This window comes from Muscardinus avellanarius, assembly GCF_963383645.1.
Source record: "Muscardinus avellanarius genome assembly, chromosome: 11".
In the NCBI taxonomy this organism is placed as follows: domain Eukaryota; kingdom Metazoa; phylum Chordata; class Mammalia; order Rodentia; family Gliridae; genus Muscardinus; species Muscardinus avellanarius.
The window spans coordinates 13138291-13151103 of record NC_137797.1 but is presented as its reverse complement, the minus strand read 5'-3'; the positions used below and the strand labels follow the sequence as shown (position 1 = coordinate 13151103).

The following is a 12813-nucleotide window of genomic DNA, read 5'->3' as shown; positions in this document are numbered from 1 at the left end:
GAAGTCAGTCGCGCGCGCTGGCTTAGGAGACCCTGTTTCCAAATAAAAAAAACGTAAAAATAGGTCTGGGAGTGTAGCCTGGAGGTAGAAGGGCTTCCAGGAACCCCAGTACCACCAAAAAAAAAAAAAAAAAAAAAGACCAAAATAAAATAGGGCTGGGGCTATAACGCAAAGGTAGAACGCCCTGGGTTCAATCTCCAGTACCACAAAAGTCTCACGAACATTATTGAAACACTTCCAAGTTTTATAAAGATATCGGACACTTTGGCAGTTCACGTGGAGCTTTGGGTGAAGCCTATGACCCAAAAAAATAAATTGGACAAGGATCTTCGATCTAATTCCAGAGCTCGCTGTTTGGATCACACAGTAAATTAATGGCAGCTGCCCCGCCGTCCTGGACGCTGGCCGGATCGAGCCGCGATGCATTAAGTTGACTCTCAGCCTCCAGGGAACACTCAGGCCCTTGCCTGCTAGGCAAGTGAAATTTGGACTGCAAGGAGGGTGTATCCTGGAATAGGAAGAGCTGGCATCAGAGAGGAGTCCCGTCGAGGAAGTGGCGGGTGTGTAGTCCCAGCGAGTTCGCCAGGAAAGAAGGCTGAGACATTGACACTAGAGTCTGGGCTGCACAACCTTGCCCTCATTTCCTGGGCTAAAGACCGAATCTTCCAGACGTGTAGACCTTTAAGACACGCCCCCCAAGCCCGACTACCAGTGCCGGGGGCGTGGCTGGGCGGCCCGCGCCAGCAGGCCCCGCCCCGGCTGTCGGTCGAGGGGCCGCGATAGGTCGTCGCCGCCTGCCTCGGGGCGCCCGCCACGCCGCCGGGGGCGGGGCCTATGGCCGAGCGCCAGCCAGGGCCCCGCCCCCGCCGGCGCCTCCCGCGGGCCGTCACGTGACGGGTCGGCAGCGCTGGCGGTTGCTGTCAGCTGATTCCCTGGGTTGGTGGCAGCGGCAGCCGCAGCGATGGACTTTCTCCTGGGAAACCCGTTCAGCTCTCCGGTGGGACAGCGCATCGGTGAGTCCCTGGGGCCCCGCACGGCCCCGCCCCAGTGCTTCGCACTCGGCCTCGGCTCCGGCAGCGTCTCCAAGTCCCTAGTCACGGCTCGGCGGAGCCCAGAAGGGCGGCGGGGTTGGCGTGTGGCTCCCGGCAGGCCCCGCCCACCTCCCGCCCTCTTTTGATTGACAAGAGCGTGGAGCATTAGAGGCTCTCAGCTGGGGATGGATGCTTGCGGCGGCCAATAGATATGGAGAGAGGGCGGCTCCGGGAGGCCGCGGCTCAGCCAATGCGCGCGGGCTGGGGTCCCGAGCGTAAGGAGAAACTTTTCGGGGTTAAAGGGGCGGCGTGGATGAGCAGGCGTTGGGTCGCGGGCTGCCCCCGGCCTGTGTTCCCCTGCGGGTCCGCCGCTGGCTCGCGCTTTGTGCTTCTTGACTCGCCGCGCTTCGCGGACACCGATACCTGAGCAGGGCCAGGTGTCCCTTCTCCCAGGGCTTGGCGCCTGGAGCCACTCGTAGGAGCCTCTGGCCGGCGGGGTATCGGAAACCAAGGGTAGGCGTCCCGGGCTCGCAGAGGCTGCTCAGCTGAGCCCCCGCCGAGACACGCGGCCGGCGGAGCCCAGGTCTCCTGGCCTCGCTGCGTCGGAGCGCCTGTGCCGAGGGCTCCTGGCCCGTCCTTAGTGGATAATGATCTCCGCCTCCCTGGGCTTGGGCAGATTAAACTAGTTAATAAACCTGGAGTTCTGAGAACAGCGCCTGGCACGTAGCCTGTGCTATGTAAAAGAAAGCTGTAAAACATTATTGTTAACAATACCACCGAGTGGGGGCGGGATTCCCTGGAAAAATACACGGGCAGTAGGGCTCTTGGGTTCCCATTCCCGAGCACCAACAGGGGAGGGCCCACGGGCTGCGGATTCTCCCACACTTCTGGGACAGTCTGCCCACACTTCTGGGACAGTCTGGGTGGGATTGAACCCAGGGTCGTTCTACCTCTGAGCTGCACCCTCAGCCCTTCTTATTTTTTATTTTGAAACAGTCTCGCTGAGTTTCAGAGGCCCTTGCTAAATTGCTGAGACTGGTCTCAAACCTGTTGTCTTCGTCGGTTTGTTTGTTTTGTTTTGAGATATTGGGGATGGAACCCAGGCATATAATACCTCCAAACTATAACCCCAGGCCTATTTTTTATTCTGTATTTTGAAACAGGGTCTCACTCGCAAAGTAGCTGAAGCTGTCTTTGAACCTTGATCCTCCTGTCTCAGCCTCCCAAATGCTGGGATTACAGGTGCCACCGTGCCCAGCTAGCTGTCTTCATCGTTTTGATGACGACTTTCAGCCTTAAATCCAAGTGAGAAAATTGCGGTCTTTTAGATAAGACGTTTTTACTGCCATACTGACTCAACTCTGTGTGGTCATCACCACACGGAAGCCATTTGAGGCCCTTCTGAGGTGTGTCATCCACCAGGATTCCCGCCAGGACACCCTGGACCAGGGGGAGGAACTGCCCTCCCAGAGACCACGGTGTGGGCACACGCCTCACAGTGAGTCACTGTTGGGAGATGAATAGAGAGGCCGTTCTCGTCTGTCTCTGCAGCTACCTTTACCACTGCTGTTTAGCACGCACCAACCTTGAGATTCCCTACTGAAAAACACATTTTAAAAATTTACCCTTCAAATGCAGTCACATATTTCTGAGGCTTTCTGGAAAAGTTCACCTGGGCTCTGGGTTTCAGTTGGTCAAAGAAAACAGCTTCTCTTCTTACCCGGAAGGGTTGCCTTTCATGGACAAGAAATACTTCTATTCAAACAAAACACTGCCACATCGTAACACCTTAGAGCACAAACCAAATTTTACTCCCAACAGGTCCGTACCCTGGATATCTGCTAACAGCGGTTCGTGTCAGAATCGCTGAGAGGGCTTGTCATAGGTAGTTAGGCCCTACCCCAGAGTTTCTAATTGGTGGGTAGGTCTAGAGTATAACCTTAGAATTTGTGTTTTTCCCACCCTCTGATACTGGAGATTGAACTCGGGTTTGTTCTGTCATTGAGCTAAGTCCCTGGCCCTTTTTTAAAAATTATGTTTTGAGACATCATCTTGCTAAGTTGCCAAAGGTAGCCTTGAACTTGCGAACCTCTTGCCTCAGCCGCCCAAATAGACCTGCTAGAATATGCATTTCTAACATGATCCCAGGCACGGTAGTGCATTGAAAACCTAATTTTATAGAGGGGATTGAAGCCCAGAGAGGGGAAGGTGGAGACTGGCTCACCCAAGGCCCATGAATGGATAGAACACTGAAACCCGAACCAGAGCTGAAGAGGCTCCTAAACTGGGATTAAAGGAAGGAGAGTTGCCGCTGGAGCTAATGCTCTCTGAATCGCATATCTTCTTTTAGACGGAGAGGTGGCAGTGCTGCTGACAGGCTGCGATTGTTCATGACCGTGTGTTAGCTGCTCGTGTGCCTGTGGAGCCAGCCCCTCTGTGCTGCAGGAGTGAGCAGGCTCACGTCTGCTGACCCGCACGCTCTTGTTGAGAGTGGACATGTCATCCCTGAGGACAGGGATTCTAATGATCATAACCAGGAGGGCCAGTCACTCGACTCACTAGTTGTCGTTCTCACACACCTCCCTGGGTGCTCGAGAGTCTCTCTGCCTGGGGTGCCTGCTCCTGTGGCCCCTGCTGAGCGGCTCTGCCCATCCTTCCAGCCGCTGCTTTGTGCTCCCCGTTCTCCTGCCTCCCTGGGCTCCAGGCTCACCCCAGAGAGCTCCTGGCAGGGTGCGAGTGTGTGGCAACCTCACTTCTTGCTGTCGTCATCGTTTGTATTGTTTCCACCACCATCACCTTAATATACCCCTGTCCCTTTCTGTTTGCTGTTGTGCGTGTCTGTCCCCCCAGCTAGACTGGACTTCTTAAGAGCAAGAACCGTCCCTCACCTACCCAGCCCGCCCTCAGCACCTAGTGTGGCACCTAGCAGGAGGGAAGAAAGAAAAGTGACAGCCGGGCGTGGTGACACACGCTTGTGATCCCAGCATTTGAGAGGCTGAGACAGGAGGATCGCAGTTTGAAGACAGCCTCAGCTACTACTTAGAGAGGCCCTTTGCAACTCAGTGACACCCTGTTTCAAATAAAGAATAAAAATAGGGCTGGGGGTGTAGAATGCCCCTGGGCATTATCCCTTGTACCTCAAAAAAAAAAAAAAAAAGAAAAGAAAAGTGACAGTATCATGTGCCAGCCCTTCTGCTAGTGCCCTGGGTGTGCATCTTCATGGTGGCCCTGTGAGGTTTTGCCACTTTCCCATTTCACCAAAAGTACCTGTGAGGGAACGGAGCACTCGGGGCTTCACTGCAAGTCAGAATTCAGGCCCTCGGGCGCTCTCACACCTTACCACACTCCCTCTGGCCACTCAGAGCTGGATCTGGACCTACGTCAGCCCAGCCCTTCAAGATCCACCTTATCGACCTGCCTGCGATAAGAACGCGCTCATGGGTTTGCACACACTCGTGTTGGTTCAGAGGACTCCCCAAGGGCAGCAGCCATGGCCACAGAACTCAAGAGCCTTAGTAACAGTGAGCCTGACACGGCCCTCTTTTCTAAAGAATTTCAAAATCCTTTCCAGGTATCCCCTGAGGACAAATCTTCTTGACTCTGTTGTGTAGACTGATGTCAGAAGTCAACCCAAGAATCCCATTTTCTGTTCGCGGCTGTCAGCTCACCCCTGGCACTGTGAATGGGCGCGTGAGGAGAGCTCCTGGGCCGCGATGGAGCCCTGGAGCCAAGGGGAGCGCTGAAGACATCCGAGAGGGCTGTCCTGAGGTCTGCAAAGGCCTCTCCAGGGGAGCTACAACAAGGAACCACAGAAATAAGGGTCCTTTGGAGAGGATGAGCTGGAAGCCAGAATGGACACCAGGTTGAAAGGCAGGGGCTGGTTCCAGGTGTTCTACTTCTAACTAGGTTTCATTTCCTGCCCACTGCCCAACTCCTACCTGTGGCATGAAGCTGTCGCCACTCTTCCTCTCCTCCCAGAGGCCGGGGACCAGGAGAGGACCGATGGCTACTAGGAGGAAGTAGAATAACTTACTGTACAAGGCCCAGCGGGCAGAGTATGATAGTGCAGGGAGAGAATTTGGCGTCTGTGAATAGCTAACCCTGGAGCCCCTCCAAGATGCAATGGGCTGGCCTGATGAGACTGAGCTCCCCACCACTGGAGGTACCAAAGCAGAAGCCGAAGAGGAGGGATGCTGCTCAGAGGACTCCTGCTGGCTTGGCAGGGTGGGCTAGACCTAGTCAGCAAACTTTCTGAAAAGAGCCATGTAGTGAATATTCACGTGTCTGGTTTTTTGTTTTGTTTTTGTGGTGCTGGGGATTGAACCCAAGGGCATTCTACCTTCAAGATATACCCCCAGCCCAGATTTTATTCTTTATTTTAAAACAGGGTCTCACTAAGTTGTAGAAGGCCTCACTAAGTAGCTGAGGCAGTCTGCAAGCCCAGATCTTCCTGTCTCAGCCTCCCAAGTGCTGGGAAGACAAGCATGCACCACCACACCCAGCTCTGTTTTAACTACCCTCTGTGGCTGGTGTTGTGTAAGAGCAGCCCTATGGGTTAATGAGCGGGCGTGGCTGTGCTCCAGTAAAACTTCATTTATGAGCACTGGAATTTGAAGTTCACGTAATTTTCATATGCCAGGAAATATTATTCTGCTTTTGTTCCAACTCTTTAAAAATGTAAGGACCATCCATAGCTCTTGGACCATACAAAAACACACTGAATTTGGCACAGAATTTCATAGGTTGCTGATCTCTGGGGCGGAGCAGCTGGCCAGAGGCAGATGATGGAAGACCATGCTCCTCAAAGTGGAGTCCCAGGGCACCCACGCCAAGGACACTGAAGTATGCTCTGCCCCTGAGGTGGAATCTCTACCCTTGTCCACATTGCGCCCTGGGACGTCCCCACGTCTTAAAGCTTCATTTTTTCTGATCTGTAAGTGCAAGAGCCAGATGAGAGCCCAGGTCTCTGTCTTGTGGAATTCAGGGGATAAGATCTAGACGGGGCTTTGTGTCAGCTGAATGCACAGTAAAGTAGGAAGCCGCAGGGTGAGCTTGAACCAGACTGATCTCTGTTACCTTGAGCAGGTTACTTACCCACTCTGTTTTTCCGTTTCCTTGGCAGTAAAATGAGGCTGATGCTAGCACCTGCGGGCGGGGTGCTGCATTGTTGCTTGTGGACTTGGCCTGGGCCTGCCAGACAGGAGGCATCTGTGTCTGTTTAGCCACGGTGACTTTCTCTGGAGTCATGGTTCCTGGGGCACAGCTGAAGTTGGCGGCAGAGCGGAGGTGCCAGTCCAGGCCCTGCCTGCAGCGCAGCCTTGGTGTTGGGCTTTGTGACCCTGGGGAAGGAGCAGCCATATTCACAGACAGGTCGGGTTTCCCACTGCCGCCGGAGGGAGTTGATTCCCACTGGGGAGCTAAGGCCTTTGCCTGACTCTGGATGGAGCTGATGAATAGGTTTCATTCCCTCGCTCAGCTCAGAGAAATAAGAGGAAAGGCCCGGATTTCCGCTCTTCTGGCTTTAGAAAACAACAAAAACCTTCAGTGTCTAACTAGCTTGGTGCCATCACCTCGTGAGAAGCAGGGGAGTCGGGACCAGTTAACCCTTTACCTCCTCACCAGGGAGATCTCGATCTAAGCCAGGGCTCTCCCGGCTCCCACGCTCCTGCGCCGCTCTTCGGATCTACATCGACTCTCAAGTCGCCTTTATTATGTCCAGTCTGTAACTGGCTCACCTGTTTTAATCTCAGCCTATGTAATCAGGGCTTTGGTGAGCTAGTTCATGGCTTTTTCCCCTAGTGTGTGTTAAAATAAATGCATAATGCTGTAAGTGTCTTCCGTTTGCCCGTCAGCCCACCCACTGCGTTGCAGAGGAAGGCGTTTCAGACACTTGGCCATCAGCAGCCTGAGGTAGGGTCACCATCTCCGAGGAGCTGGGTTCAGGTGCCAGCCCTGACCTTTGCTGGCCGTGTCCCCAAGACAAGTGACAGGCCTCAAGGGACCTGGGGGACTTGGCAACTCAGGGCACTGAGAAGGGCTGGGGACCTACCGTGCAAGAGGTGAGGAGAGAGGAAGGGAGAGAGGGAGGAGCGGACGAAGCAGCTCAGGGCAGACAGATGTCCGCTGTCAGGTGAACTTGTTTGGGTACAGTCTTACCGCTGGTGGTAACTTTGTGTGTCATCTTGGCTGGGCCATGGTTGTTGATTGCATTTCTTTAGAGCGCCCTAATACACACCCCTTCTCTCTCCCTTACCCCCAAATTGTCGGTGACACCGTTCACAAGCTGGGTGGGGGAGGCACGCACAGACGCCCCCACATTTGGCAGCCTCCTCGGGCCTCCACCTGCACAGGCCTGCTCCCTCACCCGGAGCTCCCGAAAGCCTGCCGTTCCCTTCCGTTAAGTCCTGCAGTTAGTTACATCAAGTTGAAAACCGTGGCTTACGGAAGTGATATCCTCCGCAAGGTATTTTGGGTTTCTCTTGTGGCCTGTGGTCAAAAATGACAGGGGTGAGGCAGTCAGGGTTTTTGAGGAAGGGCAGCTCAGCAACTTGGGAAACTGGTGGAACTTTCCACGCTAGGTCTGGAAAGAGCTGCTCATTTGGCAAACAGGTTTCAAAGACCAGTTGCTTACTGAAAGAGAAAAAGGCGGCTAACGTACTCTTACGAGAGCACTTCAGCTTCTCAGATTTCGATTTCGAGTGGCTTTGCGTCTGGATTTTGGTAGCGTGTAGCGTGTTTTGGTGCTTACCATGCGTGCAGCATACATGTGCATACCGCCATTTTCTCCTCACGACCCCCGAGGGTGAGCCCTTGGTGGCCCTCTTCTGCAGAAGAAGGACTGAGGACCAGAGGTTAAGGCGTTCATCCAGGGTCACACAGCTAGTGGGCTCAAGCCCGGACTTGAGGTGGGCTCTGTGTCCACATCCCTGGACTCCTCCACGTCGGCACCCCTGGACTGAAGGGGCTATGGGGCTTCCCCGGGCGCGACACCTGTGTCCGTCCAGAACAAACCGTCTCACAATGGTGCCTGTGTGCCCCTGCCCCTTACACACTGGCCCCATTCTCGCGGCAGGAAGCCTGGCTGAGGACTCCAGCTGCCCGCGTCTCTTGTCGGAAGCCACCACTCATGCGCTGTGTGCCAAAAGTGGCCACAAGAGCCTCAGGGAGTTCTGTGACAGCCAGTGTCTTCACAACAGCAAGACGGTGGGAAGTCGTGGTCTCCATCCCGCATCTGAGGGCTCCCTCAGAATGGCCAAGGCTGCAGAGAGCATGTCCAGAGTGGGGGGCCGGCGCTGAGAGGCTGGAGGACAGGCGAAGGAGGGCCATATGGAACTTTTTAAAAACTATTCCAAGGACCGTAAGCAGCTACCTTCGTGCAGTCATTCAGCAGACAAGTACTGCAGGTTTGACACAGGCCAAGTCCCAGCTGGTGTGGAGGACGGGACAGCTCCACCCCGGAGGGGCTCACCACCCATGGGAAAATGGAGAAATGTACTAGAATTTCTTTGAAACGCAGTTGTTGTAAGAAGCCCATACGCAGAGCTGACGGGTGCAGATGGCTACCGCCCACCTAGTGGCAGGAGCGGGCAGGCTCCACCTGCAGACTTGACCTGGGGGTGCAGGGAGTCTGCCTTAAGGAGGGCAGAGCACATTCTTGGGGGAAGCTGGCGGGTTTGGGGCACAGGAGCCTGAGGGAGGGCGAGCAGCCAGGACCAGCAGGAGGCAGAGCACGGGAAGAGAGCCGGGTCCCATCCACATCTGCGCCCTGTGCTTCGGGAAGCCCAGTGGCATAGGTCCAGGCCAGAGATGTCTGCAGCTGGTGGTCCCATGGGCAAGCCGGGCACCGGACTGGGGTGTGCAGTGGCGCCAGGGGTCCCACAGAGCCGAGGCCAGAGCCGCTGCAATTTCCTAGCAAGGAGTCTGAGGTTGGCAGCTTCCAGGTTGGGGGACAGCTCACCCAGGCCCTCCTCAGCTGTCCTTAGTGAGCCGCACCACCCTGCGCTCAGGGAGGTGGCATTGCACGAGTGCCTCCCCCTGTCCTGGGGGCCGCAGAATGGCAGGACAGGCACACCTGCTGGCTTTGCATCCGCTCCCCGCTTCCCGGGTGCATCAGGCAGGTCATGGGGCAAGGCGGGGAGGAGGCCACAGGGCGCTCGGGCAGCCGCCCCGCCAAAGGGTGCTGGTCACCTCATCACCATTCTCTACAGTGATGTTGCCATGCAGGGCAAGGGAGGAGGGGCTCGGGAGGAGCGACTCATTTTCTCTCTTGGCGTATCCATGGGGTGGGGTGTCACAGCCTTCCGCTGACTCAGCACCTGCTCCTTCTGTCCTGGTGACTTACCTTGTGTGGCGGGGCCTCCCACCAGGCTGCTCCCCACGGTCTCCCTGAGGCCTGGGCACGCACGGTGGGTGTGGGGAGTGTGAGAGGCTGGTGGCCTGACGGTGGGGAGCATGGGTTTGAGAAGAAGCCCCATAGGGTTCTGGCCTGCTATGCAGCCTCTGGGCATGTGTGTCTGGTGGGAGCCTGGGAATGCGAGGGTGCAGCAGGCCTCTGGCCCCCTGCCACCTGTGCACCACGCACCCCCAGTGCGGGATGGTGACTACACAAAGGGGGGCCTGGAAGCCTGAAAGAAGGGGCCTCCAGAGGTGGGGAGCACCATCCCAGTGCCCCTCCCAGTCCCTGTAGAGTGCAGATTGGGCAACTGTGGGGGGGAGGGGCTCCTAGACAGTGTTTGGACAGAGAAGAGCTCAGGCATGGGCAGGTGGTGGCCTGAGCCCAGGCACCCCGTGGGAGGAGAGGCTTGGCGTCTGCTGGGCCGTGCAGGGTGGGAGGGAGAGGCCCGGGGGGGCAGCAGGTGGTGTGCATGGCCCGTGTCCACAGGACACCCACAGTTATGGCCTCTTCCAGAACAGCGGGAGACCAGCTCCCCTGTGGCCAGGAGCGGCTGTCCTGCCCCATCCGGGTTAATGCCGCGGGCAAGCAGGCTGGGACCAGGTACCCAGAAGCCACATAGCATCGCTAGGTGCGCGTGTCTGGTGGCCAGTTGTTCCCTCGCTCGCCCAAGTCACAGTTATACCTCACCGCTGCCCGTCGCTGCGCTGTACTGATGTCACAGGTGCTGACACAGACCCCAGGGATGGGGCAGGCCTGACCTCTGCTTGTCCTCATTCTCTGTGAGAGGAGGTGTCTCGCCTCATGCCAGGCAAATTATCTGGAGCTCTGTAGACAGGGCGTGTCTGCCACAGGCCCAACAGGAGAGGAAAGCTGCCAAACAGACGGGTGCCTGGTGACCCCAAGCCACAGGCGGCGGCAGCCACCTAAGGACCGGCAGGCTGCAGGCCTGGCTCCCTCAGGAGCTGGGAGCCGGACGCCTGCTGCCCAGCGGTCCTTGAAGGTCACCGCCAGCAGCCCGAGGTCGGGAGCCAGTTCTCGTTCTCTGGGTAACCGCCGCCAGTGTTGTTATTCCTGCTTCCTAAAATAGCAAGCTGGATAACTTGCACGGTTAAGAACAAAAGCGGGGCAAATGGCCTGCGAAGCCTGTGGGTTGAAAATTCTGCCCTTGTTGGGCCACGCCCATGTGGTGAGAGCCAGAGAAGGCCACTCCGCAGTCTGGGAGGGACCTGGAACAAGTTGGCAAGTGGTGGTGTGGGCAGCCGGCTCCTTAATTTAAGTGGACCCCTCCACTGAACCTCCTCAGGTGTGCCTTTGCCCCGTCCCACCTCTTCCTCAACCCTTCTTTAGGCCACAGTCCCTGCCTGTTCCCAGATCTTCCTCTTGGTGGCTCCACCCATGCCAGCATCGGACCCACCTTCTGAGTCATCTTACCCACCTGGGATTTCTCTTATTTATAAATGTCTCAGGGAGCTGGGCCTGGTGGCGCACACCTGTAATCCCAGTATTGGGAAGCTGAGACAGGAAGATCACAGGTTCAAAGTCAGCCTCAGCAACTTAGCAAGACTCAGTTTTCAAATAAAAAAATAAAATAGGAATGGAAATATTGCTGAAGGTAGAAGGCCCCCAATACCACAGAATAAATAAGTAAATGTCCCAGAGAGCCAGGCATGGTGGTGCACACCTGTAATCCTTGTACTTAGGAGGCTGAGACAGAAGGATCAGAGTTTGAAGGTAGTCTCAGCAACTTAGTAAGACCTTGTTTCAAAATAAAAAACTAAAGTAGGGCAGGGGGTGTAGCTCGGAGGTAGAACGCCCTGAGCTCAATCCCCAGGACCACAAAGTAAATTTTAAATATATATATAATCTTTTGACTTGGTAACCATTCACATGGCTTCAAATGTAAGAAGTTCCAGAGGGGCTGTGCTCCTGTTCCCAGCCCCCACTTCCTAGAGGCATCCACTGTAACCAGTTTCATAACCTCCTGGGGACATTCTTTACCTAGGAAGCAAAGGCTCCGTGCCCAACAGGCACCCCAGCCTCCCCTGTCTTTTGATACTGATATGGGAAAGCTTGTAGGCCAGGCCGAGGACCAGGGGGCGTTGTAGAGCATCAGAGAAGCAGTCACATCGAGTTTCGGGGTGCTCCTCTGGGTGGCATGGAGTGAGGCAGGAGGCTGAGGCCAGGGTCTGGAGAGAGGCTGGGATAGCCAGAGACGGCTTTGAAGGTAAGAGACGGGGGAGTGGGGTTGAGAACCCCGTGGCCAGAGGACACACGCCGGGCCTGTGGGACTGGACGCCGCTGAGACACAGCCTGTGGAGAAGGAGCAAGCTCTGCGCACGTGGGGAGCCGCAGCCCCAGCACGCTGAGGCCGGGCATGGCCCCTGCTCCCAGGATGCTTGTCCAGCGTGCTGTGTGCTCTGTGCTCCTGTGCGGCTCTCGGTGGGCGCGTCCTCAAGGGCGGGAGTGTGGTAAATGTTAGTGGGAAGAAGGAAGCCATCTTTGAGCCCTTGCAAAGGGAGCCCTTCATCTCCTCCCCAGCCATAATCTAAGACGAAGGCCGCCGCCCTTCTGCCCCAGCCAGCTGGCTTGTGTCCTGGGCCACTGGCCATCTGTGTGGCTGCAGGAGCCAAGGGTGGGACTGTAGTCGGACCAGTTTCAACACAAGGTCTGGGGAAGGCACAGTTTGAGAATAGGCTGTCTTCCCTCCTGGCCAGAAGAGAACCCGCAGGCCCGCGGGCTCTCCTGGTCCTCTGACAGACCTGGTTGGGAATACCCTTGGCCCGTGTGGGGCACCATGGGGCAGGGACTGTACGCATCTTGCCCACCACCGTATCCCAGTGGCTGGAGCAGCCCCCAGCCCCCACTGTCTCCTGTACACAGTGATGACAAGAGAGCCCCCCTTGAAGGACAGCGTGACCTCACCAGCCAGAATGGCCCATCAGCAGGTGTGCCAAGCCCGGCAGCGCAGCCACGGGCTGAGAGCCAGAGAAGATGGGTCTGGGGGCTTGGGTGGGCCTATGTCAAGACACCACGGGCCTCGCCCTCTGGACCCTACAGTGCTGAGCAAGTCCTGCCTGCCATACGCACCTATGATAAAAAAAATACACCCATGTGCCATTACCAGGGTGACTTGCATGCTAGGGTATTGCCTGCACAAAGCTGAGCACAGAATTGCGTGCGCTGAGGTCAGGCGGCCTCGTGAGGATGGGATCCCTGAGGGCGCAGGACCGCGGACACCACGGTGTCGGAGCAGAGACGGTGCTTCACTCTCTTAAAGCTTACGAAGGTCGAGTGTTGTCTGTTCTTGTGTTCATCCCTCACCAGGACCCATCAGTGCCGCTCAGACTAGAGACTGCAAAAGACAGGAGAGGCTGGGGCGCCTGTTGG

General features: G+C 56.4%; 1 protein-coding gene across 2 annotated transcripts in view; it reads left to right on the top strand.

The window, feature by feature from the left end:
* Positions 1 to 961: 961 nt before the first annotated feature.
* Positions 962 to 12813, top strand: part of TOM1 (target of myb1 membrane trafficking protein) — a gene marked incomplete at both ends in the record, with an annotated part of 33817 nt that continues 21965 nt past the window's right edge. For both annotated transcript variants that reach the window (XM_080705062.1, XM_080705061.1), the window contains one exon: positions 962 to 1013. In XM_080705062.1, coding sequence (XP_080561188.1) covers positions 962 to 1013 — 52 coding nt within the window. The remainder of the gene's footprint in view (positions 1014 to 12813) is intronic.